Source organism: Trypanosoma rangeli (assembly GCF_003719475.1).
Source record: "Trypanosoma rangeli strain AM80 chromosome Unknown Tra_15.4_contig_00175, whole genome shotgun sequence".
Taxonomy (NCBI): domain Eukaryota; phylum Euglenozoa; class Kinetoplastea; order Trypanosomatida; family Trypanosomatidae; genus Trypanosoma; species Trypanosoma rangeli.
Window position 1 is genome coordinate 27,785 of NW_021705922.1, and position 12,391 is coordinate 40,175.

Consider the following 12,391-nt stretch of genomic DNA (forward strand, 5'->3'; position numbering starts at 1 on the left):
TATGCGAGAGAGAGAGAGAGAGAGAGGAATTTAGGGGTGGAAGCAGCCGCCCATGAGACCCACACACCGTCCCGCACGCATAATCCCTGTGCTGCCCCATATCCCCACCCCAGAGAGAGCGGAAAAGTGGGAGCCACGATACAACACGCACGCGCAATGGAAACAACCGCCATGTCGGTGTTACAAAAAAAAAAACACCCACCACGCCCCTCTTCCCCATTATTGCAAAGAATTAATAATTTAAAAAAAAATAACAGAAAAACACATTTAAAAAATGTATCAAAAATAAATATGCAGAAGTCAAAACAAATAAATAAATATACACGGAAAAAAGGAAAACACCACCGCTGCCCCCGCAAAATCCTTTACCCTCGTCTCACCGCATGCTTTTTTTTTCTCCCCCCTCTCACTTTCACACCCACACCTCGTACGCGATCCACTTTTTGGGTTGTTGGCTCCGCCGCACAGTGGCCGTTGCTGCTGCGATGTATTTGCCTACAAAAATGTCGCACAAAAACTTTTTCTCCGATTGTCACATGCAGGCTCCTCAGGAGTGGTTGCAGCCTGCGCTCTCAAGCATGCAATTCATCACTGCCCGTGTTTTCCAGGCGAACGTGGCCCAATACTGCCGCGGCACCTCATTTGCCGCCAGCCTCCCGGTGTGGTTGCAGTAGAGGATGCGCCCCACGTCTGCCCACATCCTGTCACATTGCGTTTCTGTGTGCCCGTCGGTGTTGTATGCGTGCACTTCCCGCTCAGTGTCCCGCTTCCACCCGTGCAGCACCGTCCGCTCCTTCGCGATGATCCACCCTGCGGGTTTTGCTTCTGATCGGGTGACACGTGTCGGTCATCCGCAGCACCCCCTCTGTTCCCACTACAGTAAGGGTTTCCTCGTCCATCGAGTCAACCCCCGTAAATATGGAGGCGAGGGTCTTATTACCGTCCATGTCAAATGTCAGTTCTTCGGAGAATTGCCTGATGACACCCCTTTACCCGCCTGTTTTGAGAATGCGGCCGGTCACCTCCACCTCCACCTCCACCGGAAGCTGCAGTTACATAATGTGCAAAAAGTAGCGGAGGCTGTACCACTCCATGTCACCAAGTGTTTCGTGGGGTTCAAGCGCGGGGTCCATGCGAATACTTTTACGTAGAACTCCTCGGGCGGATTCACGCAGTAGTTGGAGCGCATTTGTTTGACTGGGCCTAGTGTTTTCACAGCTGCCATAACTTCTTCTACGCGCTTGTCATGGGAGAGCACGGTGGGGAGTCCATGTAAAGCAGCTCCTTTGCGTTGAGAGCCTCCACCCAGTGGCGCAGCTGTTCAGCCGTGGCTGCGGGGGGCTTTTGGCCCACAGCGTGCTTCCCATGCCGCACACACCTTGTCACCTACTCTTCTCCCCGCATGACTGGGACGGGCATGTAGACAACATTCACCTCAGGGGAGACCACCACCTCGTCGTACGTCGTGACACACGGGTGCCTCGTCGCAAGAAGGGCGAGTGTATCCCACATCTTCCTTTAACATACACCACCCCGCGCTCCGCATCGCGGCATCCCAATGGTCTCACTCGACGTGCCGCACGGTGGATGGAGCCCTGCATGCGGCGGGTAATGTTGGGAGCACCGAGGAGACCAACTCTCACGGGTGCCACGTCCTCCGCCATTCCGCCACGAGATATGAGGTATCAGTGCACTTCTTTCTGCGCGTTGATTGCCTTTTAAGCAAACAAAACAACATCTTGAGTTCTCCCCCCTCATCTGTTGTCGCAATTATAAAATTTCCTCCACCTGCACGCCCTCCAAGAAGAACACGCGCATACATTCATGCAGACGGACAAAAACACAGTGCAAAAGGAAAAAAAAAGGGAAACAGGCCCCATACACTGCCTGGTTGTTTCCAGGGGTGAATCCTCTCAGGCATGGCGGCAAACAAGCGCAGCGATAGTGGCAGTGGAGGTGCCACAGAAGATGCGGCTTCCCATCTGTTTTTCCCCTTTTTTTCATGCCCTCTGCGCCATGCAGTCACCTGTTCCCTCCGCATCCCCCATTTTCCTCGTTGTTATCATGGACCTCGTCGTGGCCTCAAGCATCGCATCGACTAGCGTCTGTGTCGACCACAAGCGCCCCATGTGTGCTACGGCCGCCTCCGTGCTGGTCATGAATCGCGCCACCGATTCATAGGTGCGACCCTGTGGGTGCGGCAAAAGCGTGTCCCACAGGCACTACCAGAGAAGCTCCGTACACACGTCTCCGCTGCACGAACCTCCCTCTCACGGCGCACACTACGGTGAGGGTGTTCCCCCTGCACCGTCTCATGCCACTTCACAACTACCATCAGGGGCCCTGCACGCTGCAGGCTCTGCCAGGCCCATCGCGCCGTTGTGGCGGCTCCAAAAAATGCCCACGCACAGGGGCTCGTTATGGAGCGCAGCCATCGCAGTTTTCCTGCTCATTATCTCCCATCCGTCGTTATCCTTTATATATATATATATATATAAATATGCATGGGAAAATACAGAAACACCCAGCAAGAGAACTTCAAACAAGGAGCAGAGATGCGATGATGCAGCCGCTGCGGAAGCAAGCAGGCAAAGATGCTACGCAATAATAGTTTAAGTTTTTACTCCCTACAAGGAGGAAACACTTACGAGAAACACCACCCGCGATAATCACAGTGAGGATTACGCCGACAAAAAAAAACAGAAAAATGACATATGCCTTATGGCCGCTACGGACCAACCCATCACCATTGACTACTGCCCTTCCACCAACACTATGCTCATACATTCCTTAAACATCCACACAGGCACATGCAGACGCATATATATGTATATAATTTTGTGTGTGGGTATCTATGCTTCTATTCTATGTTCCTTGCTTCTTTATTTGTGGCAAATAAAATATATATGTATGCTCTTTATTCTTTTCTCACTCACACACATACGCACACTCGCCTTGCTTTGCTTCACCGCTGGCGTGTTTCTTCTCAGGTACCGCTAGAATAAACAACAGCAGAGTACGGGTAGAAACACCAGCGCACAAACGTGAATACGCACAACGGTGTCTTCTGTGGGCCTCACCGGCGTTCCGCTGCTGTCGACAAATCCGGGGTTGTTGTCGGACCCGCCTGCGCCGCCTTGTTCAACGCCGCAATGCGCCCAATACGCTGGTATGAGCCCCACCAATCGTACCCCTGCGACCTGCAAAGCTTGTCAATGTCAAAGCTGCTCCACTTGGACTCGCAAATACCGGGCTTATACTTCATAGGGCACTTCTTACTGGCCTCCACCCATGCGTCGAGCAACTCCTCCATGGCGGGTCGCTTCAGCGTCTGGACATTGCGGAAGTGGTAAGCAACGACGGAAGGCGTTAATGCCAAGTCCTACCCATGAGCGCCAGTCACCAACGTCGGCCTCCTGAATGCCGGTGCGAAGCCAATTAGAGACATTCTCCACAGCCTCTCGCTCGGTAAAAGGAAGTAAAATCTGTGGAATCTTCGACGCCCCCTTCACAAACCCGCCGCCATCGTCGCTAGCCCTCTCCTCAGGAGCCGTCTGTGTTCGTGGGGCGTCAAAGTGAAGTAGACGCGAATACGTCCCACCCTCGCGAACACAGGTGGAGTGTAGCGCTGCGACGGAGTCGGGTACAACACCATTCGGGAATCCAATATTCCACTTCTTGTCCTCAAACACAATTATCGCGCTTGTATGGTTTTCCTTCATGCAACGATGCATTCGAAGCATTCCGTTCGGGCGGTAAATCTGCAGATCAACATGTGGAATTTTATTATGAAACCGGTGAAGGAACCCGTGGAGGGAGTGGTAGTCCTCGAAGGCCACATCCTGCAGCTTTGTGTGGACGTGAAAGGAGGCCTTTTTCAGATTTGGCGACTGCAGCACAACCTGGGAGGCAATTTTCTCTCCAATGACCTTAATTTCTTCGGCCACCACCGTCAGGGTCTCATCCAGCAGCTTTTTTTGAAATGGGCGAACCTTTGACATGCTCCAGTGTTCCTGCGGCACGGGACAGTCAATGTCCAGCACCAAGTCAATGGGTGTCTTCTCACGACCAAATATGGCGTGCACGGTGCGAATCGTGTCGGGCATGGTTGATACTGCATTGCTGGCAACGACAAGTGGCGTACCGGGCCAGGCAAAGAATTGACATCCGCCTTGTGGCAACCGCCGTGCGAATACGCCATCGCCTGGGGTACACGCTGCAAGCACATCTTCGATGCGAAACGCCTTAATCATCGGAGTTTTTTGCTGCGACAGCACATTCCTCCCTGCTTTGGGCAGAGACGTCACAGTGGAAGCAGCGACGACAGGCTCCACTACTTCGTTAATATTCTCTATTTTAGGTTGGTTCCGAACATCTTTAGCCGTAACAGCCTCTGCGGCTGCGGTGGTAGTAGTAGTAGTAGTAGTAGGAGGAGGAGGAGGAGTGGCGGTGCTAGTTACCTTGGTTTCCCCCATTCTCCTCCTGGATGTGAGGCTTTGCTGCAGGCCTCGCCTTCGCCATCTTCTTCCTGATTTTCTTCTTCAGTTGCGGTGCCTGTCCCCCGCTGCTCGCAGGATAGTCGACGGCGACGGCAGTCTCGGCCGCCTCCTTTGGAACCTCCACTGCCGGTGAGGGGGCATCCCCAACGTCATCTTTGGATTTCACGCGCCGCGCCGTGACGTCGCCGCCTGCGGGCTCACTGGGCGCCATGTCGTTCCTCACCATCTTTCGCTTCTGCAGCTTCCTGGCAAGTTTTGAAAGTTTTGGTGCCACCACCGGCTCAGCCTGTGATCTCTTCTGCATAGCGCCCTCTGCTTGCGATCGCACCGCCGCCACCGAGGCCTCTGTGTCCCCCGTTGTTGCGGGGGTCGTTGTTGCGGGTACCGCTGGCTTCGCGGCTGCTGCTGCAGCCGTCTTTGGTTTGGCATCAGCAGACTCCGTTCTGGCATTAATGCTTGCAAGCTCCGCAATCAGGCGCTTTGACACCTGACGCAGAGAAAGAGAGAAGCGAAACATGCCGTCTCTCACTCTCACTCTTTTTCTCCTAGTACCTTCCCTGCCGCGTCTTCGTTTTTCCTTAAAAAAGAGATCCACTCACCCTTTGGGTGTGTGTTTGTGTGCGGAGGTGAAGTGCGCTCCGACTACTCCTGCGCTCCTGCCACGACGCTGTGGAATGACCGTCTTCCCGGCCTTGTGTTTGCCTCCCGTCGTGTCTCGTCTCCGCAGCGACACCACCGGCGACGAACGGTACAGACGCGGCGAAACAAGGCACCTTCAGGCAGCAACGCAATCGAGACAACAGAATGAGGAATAAATAAAAAAGGGGCGTGCGGGACGGAGAGTAACGATGGAAGCTGCCGCAGGCAGCGGCTGGGCGGCACTCACAGCGACGGAAGGAAATGACAGGGGCAGTGAGCGGCAGAAGCAGCAAAAATGCAGCTGATTACAACAGAACAGTCCCACACACACAAAGAAAAAAAAACATATATGCATATTGATAGAAGATCCCCCCCCCCTCTCTCACACACACACGCACACACACACACCACAGGCATGGTGTGCGCTGATGCGCAGCGCGCGGCTACTCGTCCCGCCAGTCATTGAGTGAAGGCAAGACACCACAATGAATGGAGAGATATAAAGACCACCGGCACGTCCACCGCGGCACCTATTCGAAGACAATTCAACCAAAAAAAACACACACAACAGCCAGCGTCCCCTCCCCCCACCAAAAAAAAAAATATGACGTGAAAGAGAAAAGGAATATGAATATATGCGTGGTGACAAATAATAGAGCGAGGGAGCGGGGACGTGCCACATGCTCCCTGCCCAAGGAAAAAGATACAAACAAACAAACAAAAAGAAAAGCCACGAATGCATCGACGAGTCCAAATCCCTCTTCTCTCCTCTGCATCATGTCCTTCGTTCCACGTCTTCGCTCCTCTGCATACCCACTGCTTCTCCAAAGCTCCCCCGACTTCCTCCCTCTTCTCCTTCTTTTTCTCTACCCTCATTTCACAGTTCCTCAACATCAAAAAGAAAAGAAAAAAAGAAAAAAAGCCACGGTAGAAAGAGAGAGTGGTTGTGAGGAAGTAAGTAAGAAGAAAAGAAAAAAAAACAACAACAGCAAGAGTTACGTGTGTACCCAAGTCAATTTCCCCGCACTAAATGTTTGCGAGTACAGTGGACACCGCGGTCTTGTCATCGCCACCCATGTTCAGTGTGGCTCCCAACGCCGGGATCTTCTTGAGCTGGTAGTCCCCGCAGAGGCCCTTCATTTGGCGGTAAACCTCCATAAGTTGCTTGACGCCCGTCGCCCCAACGGGATGGCCAAAGGCGAGCAAACCACCCCCAGTGTTAACGGGTATACGTCCTTCAAGAGTAGTTTCACCGTTGCGGATAATCTCCTTAGCCTTGCCGTATTCAGCAATACCGAGGGCCTCGTACATGAGAAGCTCTGCGATACTGAAGCAGTCGTGCACCTCGGCCACCTGCAGTTCAAAGGGCTTCACACCAGCCAAGGCCAAAGCCTGCTGCGCAGCTGTGTGAGATGTCGTCATGCGTGTGGCGTCGGCGGCATCCTCGTAAAGATTGCCCGCAGCAGCGGAAAGGGATTTGATCTCCACCAGACGACTGTCATTGAAAGAAATTCCCATTTTATTCAGGCCCTCCTCACTCGCAAGGATCAATGCGGCACCACCATCACTCACCTGCGAGCAGTCTGTATTGCGAAGAAACGGCTTGTACGTCTCATTTCCGAGAAAGTTTGGGTTTCTCTCTGAGGCGTTCGTGCATAATTCCAACGATAGTTTGCGTGTATGCATATGTGCCAGTGGGTTTTTGTTGCCGTTGGCATACGCCTTCGCCACCACATGGGCGGTGTCTTCCATTGTGAAGTGGCCAGCCTCCTGAATAGCCTTCATGCGCCTCGCAAAGAGGCATGGGAATGTAAAGTCGTCAAGACCGCGCTGGCGCTTGTAGTCGGCGGCGCGCGCCAAGTAGTCGCCGCCCACGCGAGCCGACACCGTCGTTTGCACCTCCACACCTGCCACCAATGCCACCTGGGAGGTACCTGCCAGCAGCGCTTCCCACGCCACCTGCACCGCCAGCCCACCACTCGCACAGGCGCCCTCCACACGCAACGCAGGTTTGTTCATGAAAGCCGTACTGCCTTTCAGGCTGCCCACTGCTGCCGGGCCGAGATGCCCCTGCGAAGAGAAGAGCTCACCGAGAAAATTCCCAACCACAAGCTTGTCAACAAGCGCCGCACGGCCATCGTTGCTCAGGCCCGTCTTCTCCAGAGCGCCATTGATGCTGTCTGCCAGGAAATCCTCCAGCGTTTTGTTCGCCTTCTTGCCAAAGTCGGGGTGTTTCTTGTCAATAAAGAGCGGGGAGCCCTTACCCACAAAGGGGGTAATGTGGCCACCGGCGATGAAGACACGTCTCGCAGCAAGCACAGCGGCGGTACGGCGGAGCATGCTTCTTCTTCTCTGTGTGTATGTGGCTTATTCCCCCTCCCCAAAGACGACTAAAGCTACGCAATGGCGGTGGTTCAATGGATGCACAGCACCTCCTTTCTTCCTTTGCTTTATTGTTTTGAGTGTAAAGTTTACTGAAAGCAGGCAAGCACAAAAAAAAAAATAGTTTCCTTTTTCTTATTCTTATGTTTCCACTTCTTTATTGCCTTCCACCGACAGTTTTTAGTGTCGATGTTTGTATTCTTCTTCTTTTTCTGTAAAGTAACACTAAATATGTAGGTATATAAACAGGAGTGTGAATCTGCGTTTGAGGCCGGCAGTGGCAACGGGGCAGCACACGCACAAAAAAACAAAAAAAAAACAATGCAGCATTCAAGTAAAGAGAGACAGTGCGTGAGTACATGACACGTGGTTTACTTGCAGGCGGCATTTATATCCACACGGAGCCTTTTCCCACCTGTTTCCCTTTCCTTCCTCCATTGTCTCTTGCCGTTCTTCCCTCATCCCTCTCCGCTCTCTCCCATACCCACCCAATCAGTCGCAGAAGCAGGCAGGCAGGCAGGCAGGAGCAAGAAAGCAAGAAACACACACGCATACACCTACATTGGCAATACAGGTATCATTCACGCACATGGGTTAACTCCTCTTCCTCTCCTACACCACTCCCATTGATGGCCCCCACAACTCCGATCCCGACCCTGTCCAGCGTCAAGGAGGGGGGCGGAGGGGAAAGTGTCAGGCCCGGAGTACAGCAGAAACAAAACAAACCGCAACAGCCATAACAGGGGTTCACGCACGCATCCCCACACACCCACCGCCACCGATGCAGCACTCGCCAAGAAAAAATATCAAAAAAAAAGCGCGGAAACAACACACAAATACAAAAGTAAAGACATGTGTTTAGAGTGAGAAAGAGGCCACTAGCCCCGAACGCGATGCCAAGCGTAGAGCAGCAAAAACACAACGATGTGGAAGTGGTCAACCAACATGTAAGTTGGAGCAACAGGAGCAAGGCGGCGTCGAACGTTTCACGCGGAGGAGGAGGAGGAAGCAAACAAGACAAAAACAAAAGCACACATACGCACACATAGAAAGAGAAAGGTATATATGGGGAAATAACAAGGAAAGAGAGTAAATACCGCGCGCACACAGCATTCAGCTTCCCCTCGTCTCATTCGCTTCCGGTTTCGCTTGCAGTGATTAAGCCCATCCATGCACACGCAAGAAAGTCTGTCGTTGTATCTACGTTGTTTGTCGTCATGTTGCCGCAACCGCAACCGCGACCCACCGCCCCCCACTCGCCAAGAAAACCAAAATGTATATATATATACAAATATATATATAACAACAATGAAGCAGACGGCAGGTACCCGTTTACGATGCCCCATAGAAACACATTTCGTGTGTGTATGTGCATATGAAGAGAGATATGTATTCCTCTTTGCAATCCCGCCTGCCACTGCAAATTGGCGGACAAGCAATGAAAACAAGGTATGCGTTTACAGCAAAACCAAAACTCCCGGCAACCACACCAGAAAACAAAGAAGAAGGCAAAGAAAAAAAAAGTGAAGGGGAAATAAGAAAAAAAAAAAGGAAGAGGCCACAGTAATAAAAACGCCTGCGTACAATCTCTCACAGACACATTTACGGCGCCCTACCGTGCATTCTGCAGTGCACGCACGTAATACACAGACCGTGTGGAACGAGGCAGGCAGTTATTTTCATTGTGCATTCGTTTCCCTTTTTTTTTTTGCTTGTTTGTTCATCTCTCTTTTTTCCTCGCGTCTTCTTTCCCCCGTCGCTCCGCTCCCCCGTGCGGCAACCGTTCAGCCGGAAGGGGAGGGGATGAGAGTGCCACCGGCTGGAAGGCCGCCCCACCAGGCACGACGAAACAAACACCCGCTGCAGAGCCCATCCTTGTCTTCTTCAACACCCGCACGTCGGCCATGGATTCATTCGTGTGCCATGCTATTTTTTTTTTACGCGGCAACACTGTAGACAGAAACGCCCGTGCCAAACACGGTGGCAGTGCACCCGGCAATTAGCAGGAAGTACGTTGTAAAGTGCAGGAGGAATCCCTTTCCCTTCAGCGTGAAGTTGCCGTGGTACATGTACACCAATGAGGAAAAGATGTATCCAATAAAGCCGCCGCAGAGGGAACCCACGAGACCAAAGGCAAACAATGTTGATGCTGGGCACAAAGAGGCCAGCTATCAGAACGGCAAGGGATAAAGAGGTGCAGAAAACAGCGTTCTGTCCCCACGGCATCGGATACACATCCCAGCCAAGCAGGTGATAAATACCGTCCCGCATTGATATCTGATGGAGGGCAAACGCCACATCGACCTTAAAGGTTATGCCAAAGTATGCAATAACAAACAAGGCGCTTTTTGCCCGGCTGATACACGAAAAGAATGGAGTCGATCAGTTTTTTCCCAAAGCGCATTTACCCAAAGAAGCTGGCCAAAATGCACAGCAGTCAACATGTACTCATGTCGATGGCACCGTCCCGCATCATACGATGTGGTGAAGGATGGGACGTCTCAAAATACGCCTCAAACGCATTAATTTGCACGACAAGCAAACATAACCATACCAAGACCCTCAATCGCACTGTCGCCTGTGTCGAGCATCTCAAGCTCCTTGCAAAAATCGTTTTTGTAAGTGTAGCTGCTTGCATCAGTGACAATTCATATCCACAAAGAAGAGAATGGGAAGGCACCCCAGCAAATGTATATGCCGTAGGGAATTCATCTGCTTTGGTGGGCAAAGCGGAAAAATACACACCAGCCACACCATACTCTTAATCAGTTGATTGTTGGACATGGTCATCAGATGGTGTGGAACCCCCTCGTTCTCAAAGACTGGTGTCAGCAGGTTCAAAATGGAAGTGATGTAGCCAACTCCTCCACCAATACAAAAGCTGCATGTAAAAATGGACACCAACCAGTCCAGGCCGCAGCCCATCAGGACCGTCATGGTATCCTCGTAGATCCGTCTCTTGGCGACGTCTGAGCAGTGGGCGAGCAGCCAAAGTGAAAAGACTGTCAGAATCATCACGACAACCAGCAGTATGATGAACAGCATATACCCGGTCATGTTGGCCGCAAAAGGGTTAGAGAAGAATACCACCACCAAACGTCGAGATTCCAAGCTGAAAACCACTTAACAGCACTCCACCAAAAGGAAAGATATACTCCAGAACTCGCTGCGTCACACCCTGCTTCTTTCGCCTCCTTATCTTGGGGAGGCGTCGGTTCCTTCCTGGATAAATTCTCAAGCAAACTACCAATATTTATTGCGCTTTGCACCTGTTGAGTACTATTTTCTCTGCTCGCGTGCGACGTCGCCAACGAATCTCGGTGATGCGTGTATGACAGCTGGCCGGCATAAGGTGCCTGGACGGAGCTTGAGGGGGGTTCACTCCCTCCATTGTACTCGTCCGGACCCGTGTGTGAAGTGTGATTCACCGTTTATGATTCGCTCTTCCGCATACGACTTCTCGTAGCTCTCACTGCATGTGTGTGTGTGTGTGGTATGAAGGAGTGACGCAAAGGCAAAGGAAGAAGATAAGGATGAGACACCGAGTAGGAAGAAGAGAGCGAGCATCCGGCGCAGGCACGCCTCCACGTGCCATCTGTGCATTTCTTCCCTCACTCAGGACGCCAGCAACAACACGCCGGAAAAAGCCCTGACACACACACACACAACGAAGAAAAGAGCACAGCCTCAAATAAAAAAAAAAAAAACAGAGGAGGAGACCAATATTCTGAAGCAAAAGAGCAATGAGATAAAAATCAAAAAAAGAGGTTCACACAACGCAGGTAGAGAAATGCATTATACGCGCTGGGATGACATAGTTGTGTGCACACGACGAAGGGAATAAAGGCGCAAACACACACGCAGATGCGCAGACGCATAAATCTCCAGAGTATCACCCGCTTAGTCGAAAAAAAAATAATAATAAACATTCAAGCTAAAACCAAAACAAAATGTTGATGCGCTTGCGGATCTATACACGTCCATTAATTTAAGCATCCACGTCATTCCACTTCCTATTCCGCCATTCCCCTTGCATCCATGCACGTATTTCTTCTCAGTCTCAGTCTATGCATCTGTTGGCATGTGTGTTTTGTTATTTCAATTGTCCAATCCGTACGTGCCCTTCATTTAAGTTGCCTTAAAATGACAGATGTCACTGCGTGTCCCACGTGGGGAGAAGCTCGCGCCACCACGCGTGTACCTCCGCTGCCCACGTCATATCGACACCCTCTTCCTCCCCTCAATGAGGTCCGCCACAATGCTTGGATCCGAGAGGGTCGTGACGTCGCCAAGGCCGTCAAAGACACCGGAGGCAATTGTTCGCAGGATGCGACGCATAATCTTGCCGGATCGCGTCTTCGGGAGTCCAGTCTGTGCCGATTGGACGTGATCGGGTGTTGCCAATGGCCCAATCACTTTGCGGACCGTCACCTTAACTTCATTGAGAAGCGCCTCATCAATGGTGATGTGCTGGTGAAATGTGACGTAGACGTAAATGCCTTCGCCCTTCACATTGTGCGGAACGCCAACCACGGCGCTCTCCACAACAGCAGGGTGTGTGTTCACGGCGTCCTCCACCTCGCTGGTGCCAATGCGGTGACCACTAACGTTCAACACGTCGTCCACGCGGCCGGTGATCCAGTAGTAATTGTCCTCATCACGACGTGCACCGTCCCCTGTCAAGTAGTACCCGTCCACAGAAAAGTAGATCTGCTCGTAGCGTTCACTGTCCCCAAAGATGGTACGGGCCTGCCCCGGCCACGGACGCTTGATCACAAGGAGCCCCTCCCCAGGACCGTCAATCTCCGCGAGCGTCGTCGGATCCAGCAAGGCTGGCTCGATGCCGAAGAACGGCAGCGTTACGCTTCCCG

The 12,391-nt window shown here is 52.0% G+C and overlaps 7 protein-coding genes across 7 annotated transcripts, besides 10 other annotated features; 2 read left to right on the plus strand and 5 right to left on the minus strand.

The window, feature by feature from the left end:
• Positions 1-5: 5 nt before the first annotated feature.
• Positions 6-26: a microsatellite.
• A 651-nt stretch (positions 27-677) lies between these two features.
• Positions 678-1,151, plus strand: TraAM80_05415 (uncharacterized protein; the record flags this gene model as incomplete). Its single annotated transcript, XM_029382294.1, has 1 exon — positions 678-1,151. One exon carries the CDS (start codon positions 678-680, stop codon positions 1,149-1,151), a length of 474 nt encoding a protein of 157 aa, XP_029237818.1.
• A 673-nt stretch (positions 1,152-1,824) lies between these two features.
• On the plus strand, positions 1,825-2,181 carry TraAM80_05416 (uncharacterized protein; the record flags this gene model as incomplete). The annotated part of the gene is made up of 1 exon (XM_029382295.1): positions 1,825-2,181. The coding sequence occupies one exon, from the start codon at positions 1,825-1,827 to the stop codon at positions 2,179-2,181; it is 357 nt and encodes a 118-aa protein (XP_029237819.1).
• Positions 2,182-2,477: 296 nt separating this feature from the next.
• Positions 2,478-2,502: a microsatellite.
• Positions 2,503-3,275: 773 nt separating this feature from the next.
• TraAM80_05417 (putative mitochondrial DNA primase) lies at positions 3,276-4,253 on the minus strand (the record flags this gene model as incomplete). Its single annotated transcript, XM_029382296.1, has 1 exon — positions 3,276-4,253. One exon carries the CDS (start codon positions 4,251-4,253, stop codon positions 3,276-3,278), a length of 978 nt encoding a protein of 325 aa, XP_029237820.1.
• Positions 4,254-4,404: 151 nt separating this feature from the next.
• Positions 4,405-4,445: a microsatellite.
• Positions 4,446-4,452: 7 nt separating this feature from the next.
• TraAM80_05418 (mitochondrial DNA primase) lies at positions 4,453-5,016 on the minus strand (the record flags this gene model as incomplete). Its single annotated transcript, XM_029382297.1, has 1 exon — positions 4,453-5,016. One exon carries the CDS (start codon positions 5,014-5,016, stop codon positions 4,453-4,455), a length of 564 nt encoding a protein of 187 aa, XP_029237821.1.
• Positions 5,017-5,521: 505 nt separating this feature from the next.
• Positions 5,522-5,550: a microsatellite.
• A 287-nt stretch (positions 5,551-5,837) lies between these two features.
• Positions 5,838-5,860: a microsatellite.
• A 173-nt stretch (positions 5,861-6,033) lies between these two features.
• Positions 6,034-6,132: a sequence feature (A-rich).
• Positions 6,133-6,164: 32 nt separating this feature from the next.
• On the minus strand, positions 6,165-7,478 carry TraAM80_05419 (acetyl-CoA C-acetyltransferase; the record flags this gene model as incomplete). Its single annotated transcript, XM_029382298.1, has 1 exon — positions 6,165-7,478. The coding sequence occupies one exon, from the start codon at positions 7,476-7,478 to the stop codon at positions 6,165-6,167; it is 1,314 nt and encodes a 437-aa protein (XP_029237822.1).
• Positions 7,479-8,024: 546 nt separating this feature from the next.
• Positions 8,025-8,045: a microsatellite.
• A 748-nt stretch (positions 8,046-8,793) lies between these two features.
• Positions 8,794-8,822: a microsatellite.
• A 191-nt stretch (positions 8,823-9,013) lies between these two features.
• Positions 9,014-9,078: a sequence feature (A-rich).
• A 1,079-nt stretch (positions 9,079-10,157) lies between these two features.
• TraAM80_05420 (putative transmembrane amino acid transporter) lies at positions 10,158-10,577 on the minus strand (the record flags this gene model as incomplete). Its single annotated transcript, XM_029382299.1, has 1 exon — positions 10,158-10,577. The coding sequence occupies one exon, from the start codon at positions 10,575-10,577 to the stop codon at positions 10,158-10,160; it is 420 nt and encodes a 139-aa protein (XP_029237823.1).
• Positions 10,578-11,427: 850 nt separating this feature from the next.
• Positions 11,428-11,471: a sequence feature (A-rich).
• Positions 11,472-11,735: 264 nt separating this feature from the next.
• TraAM80_05421 (acetyl-CoA synthetase) lies at positions 11,736-12,391 on the minus strand (the record flags this gene model as incomplete). Its single annotated transcript, XM_029382300.1, has 1 exon — positions 11,736-12,391. A coding segment is annotated over one exon (656 nt), but the record flags the coding sequence as incomplete, so codon positions are not given.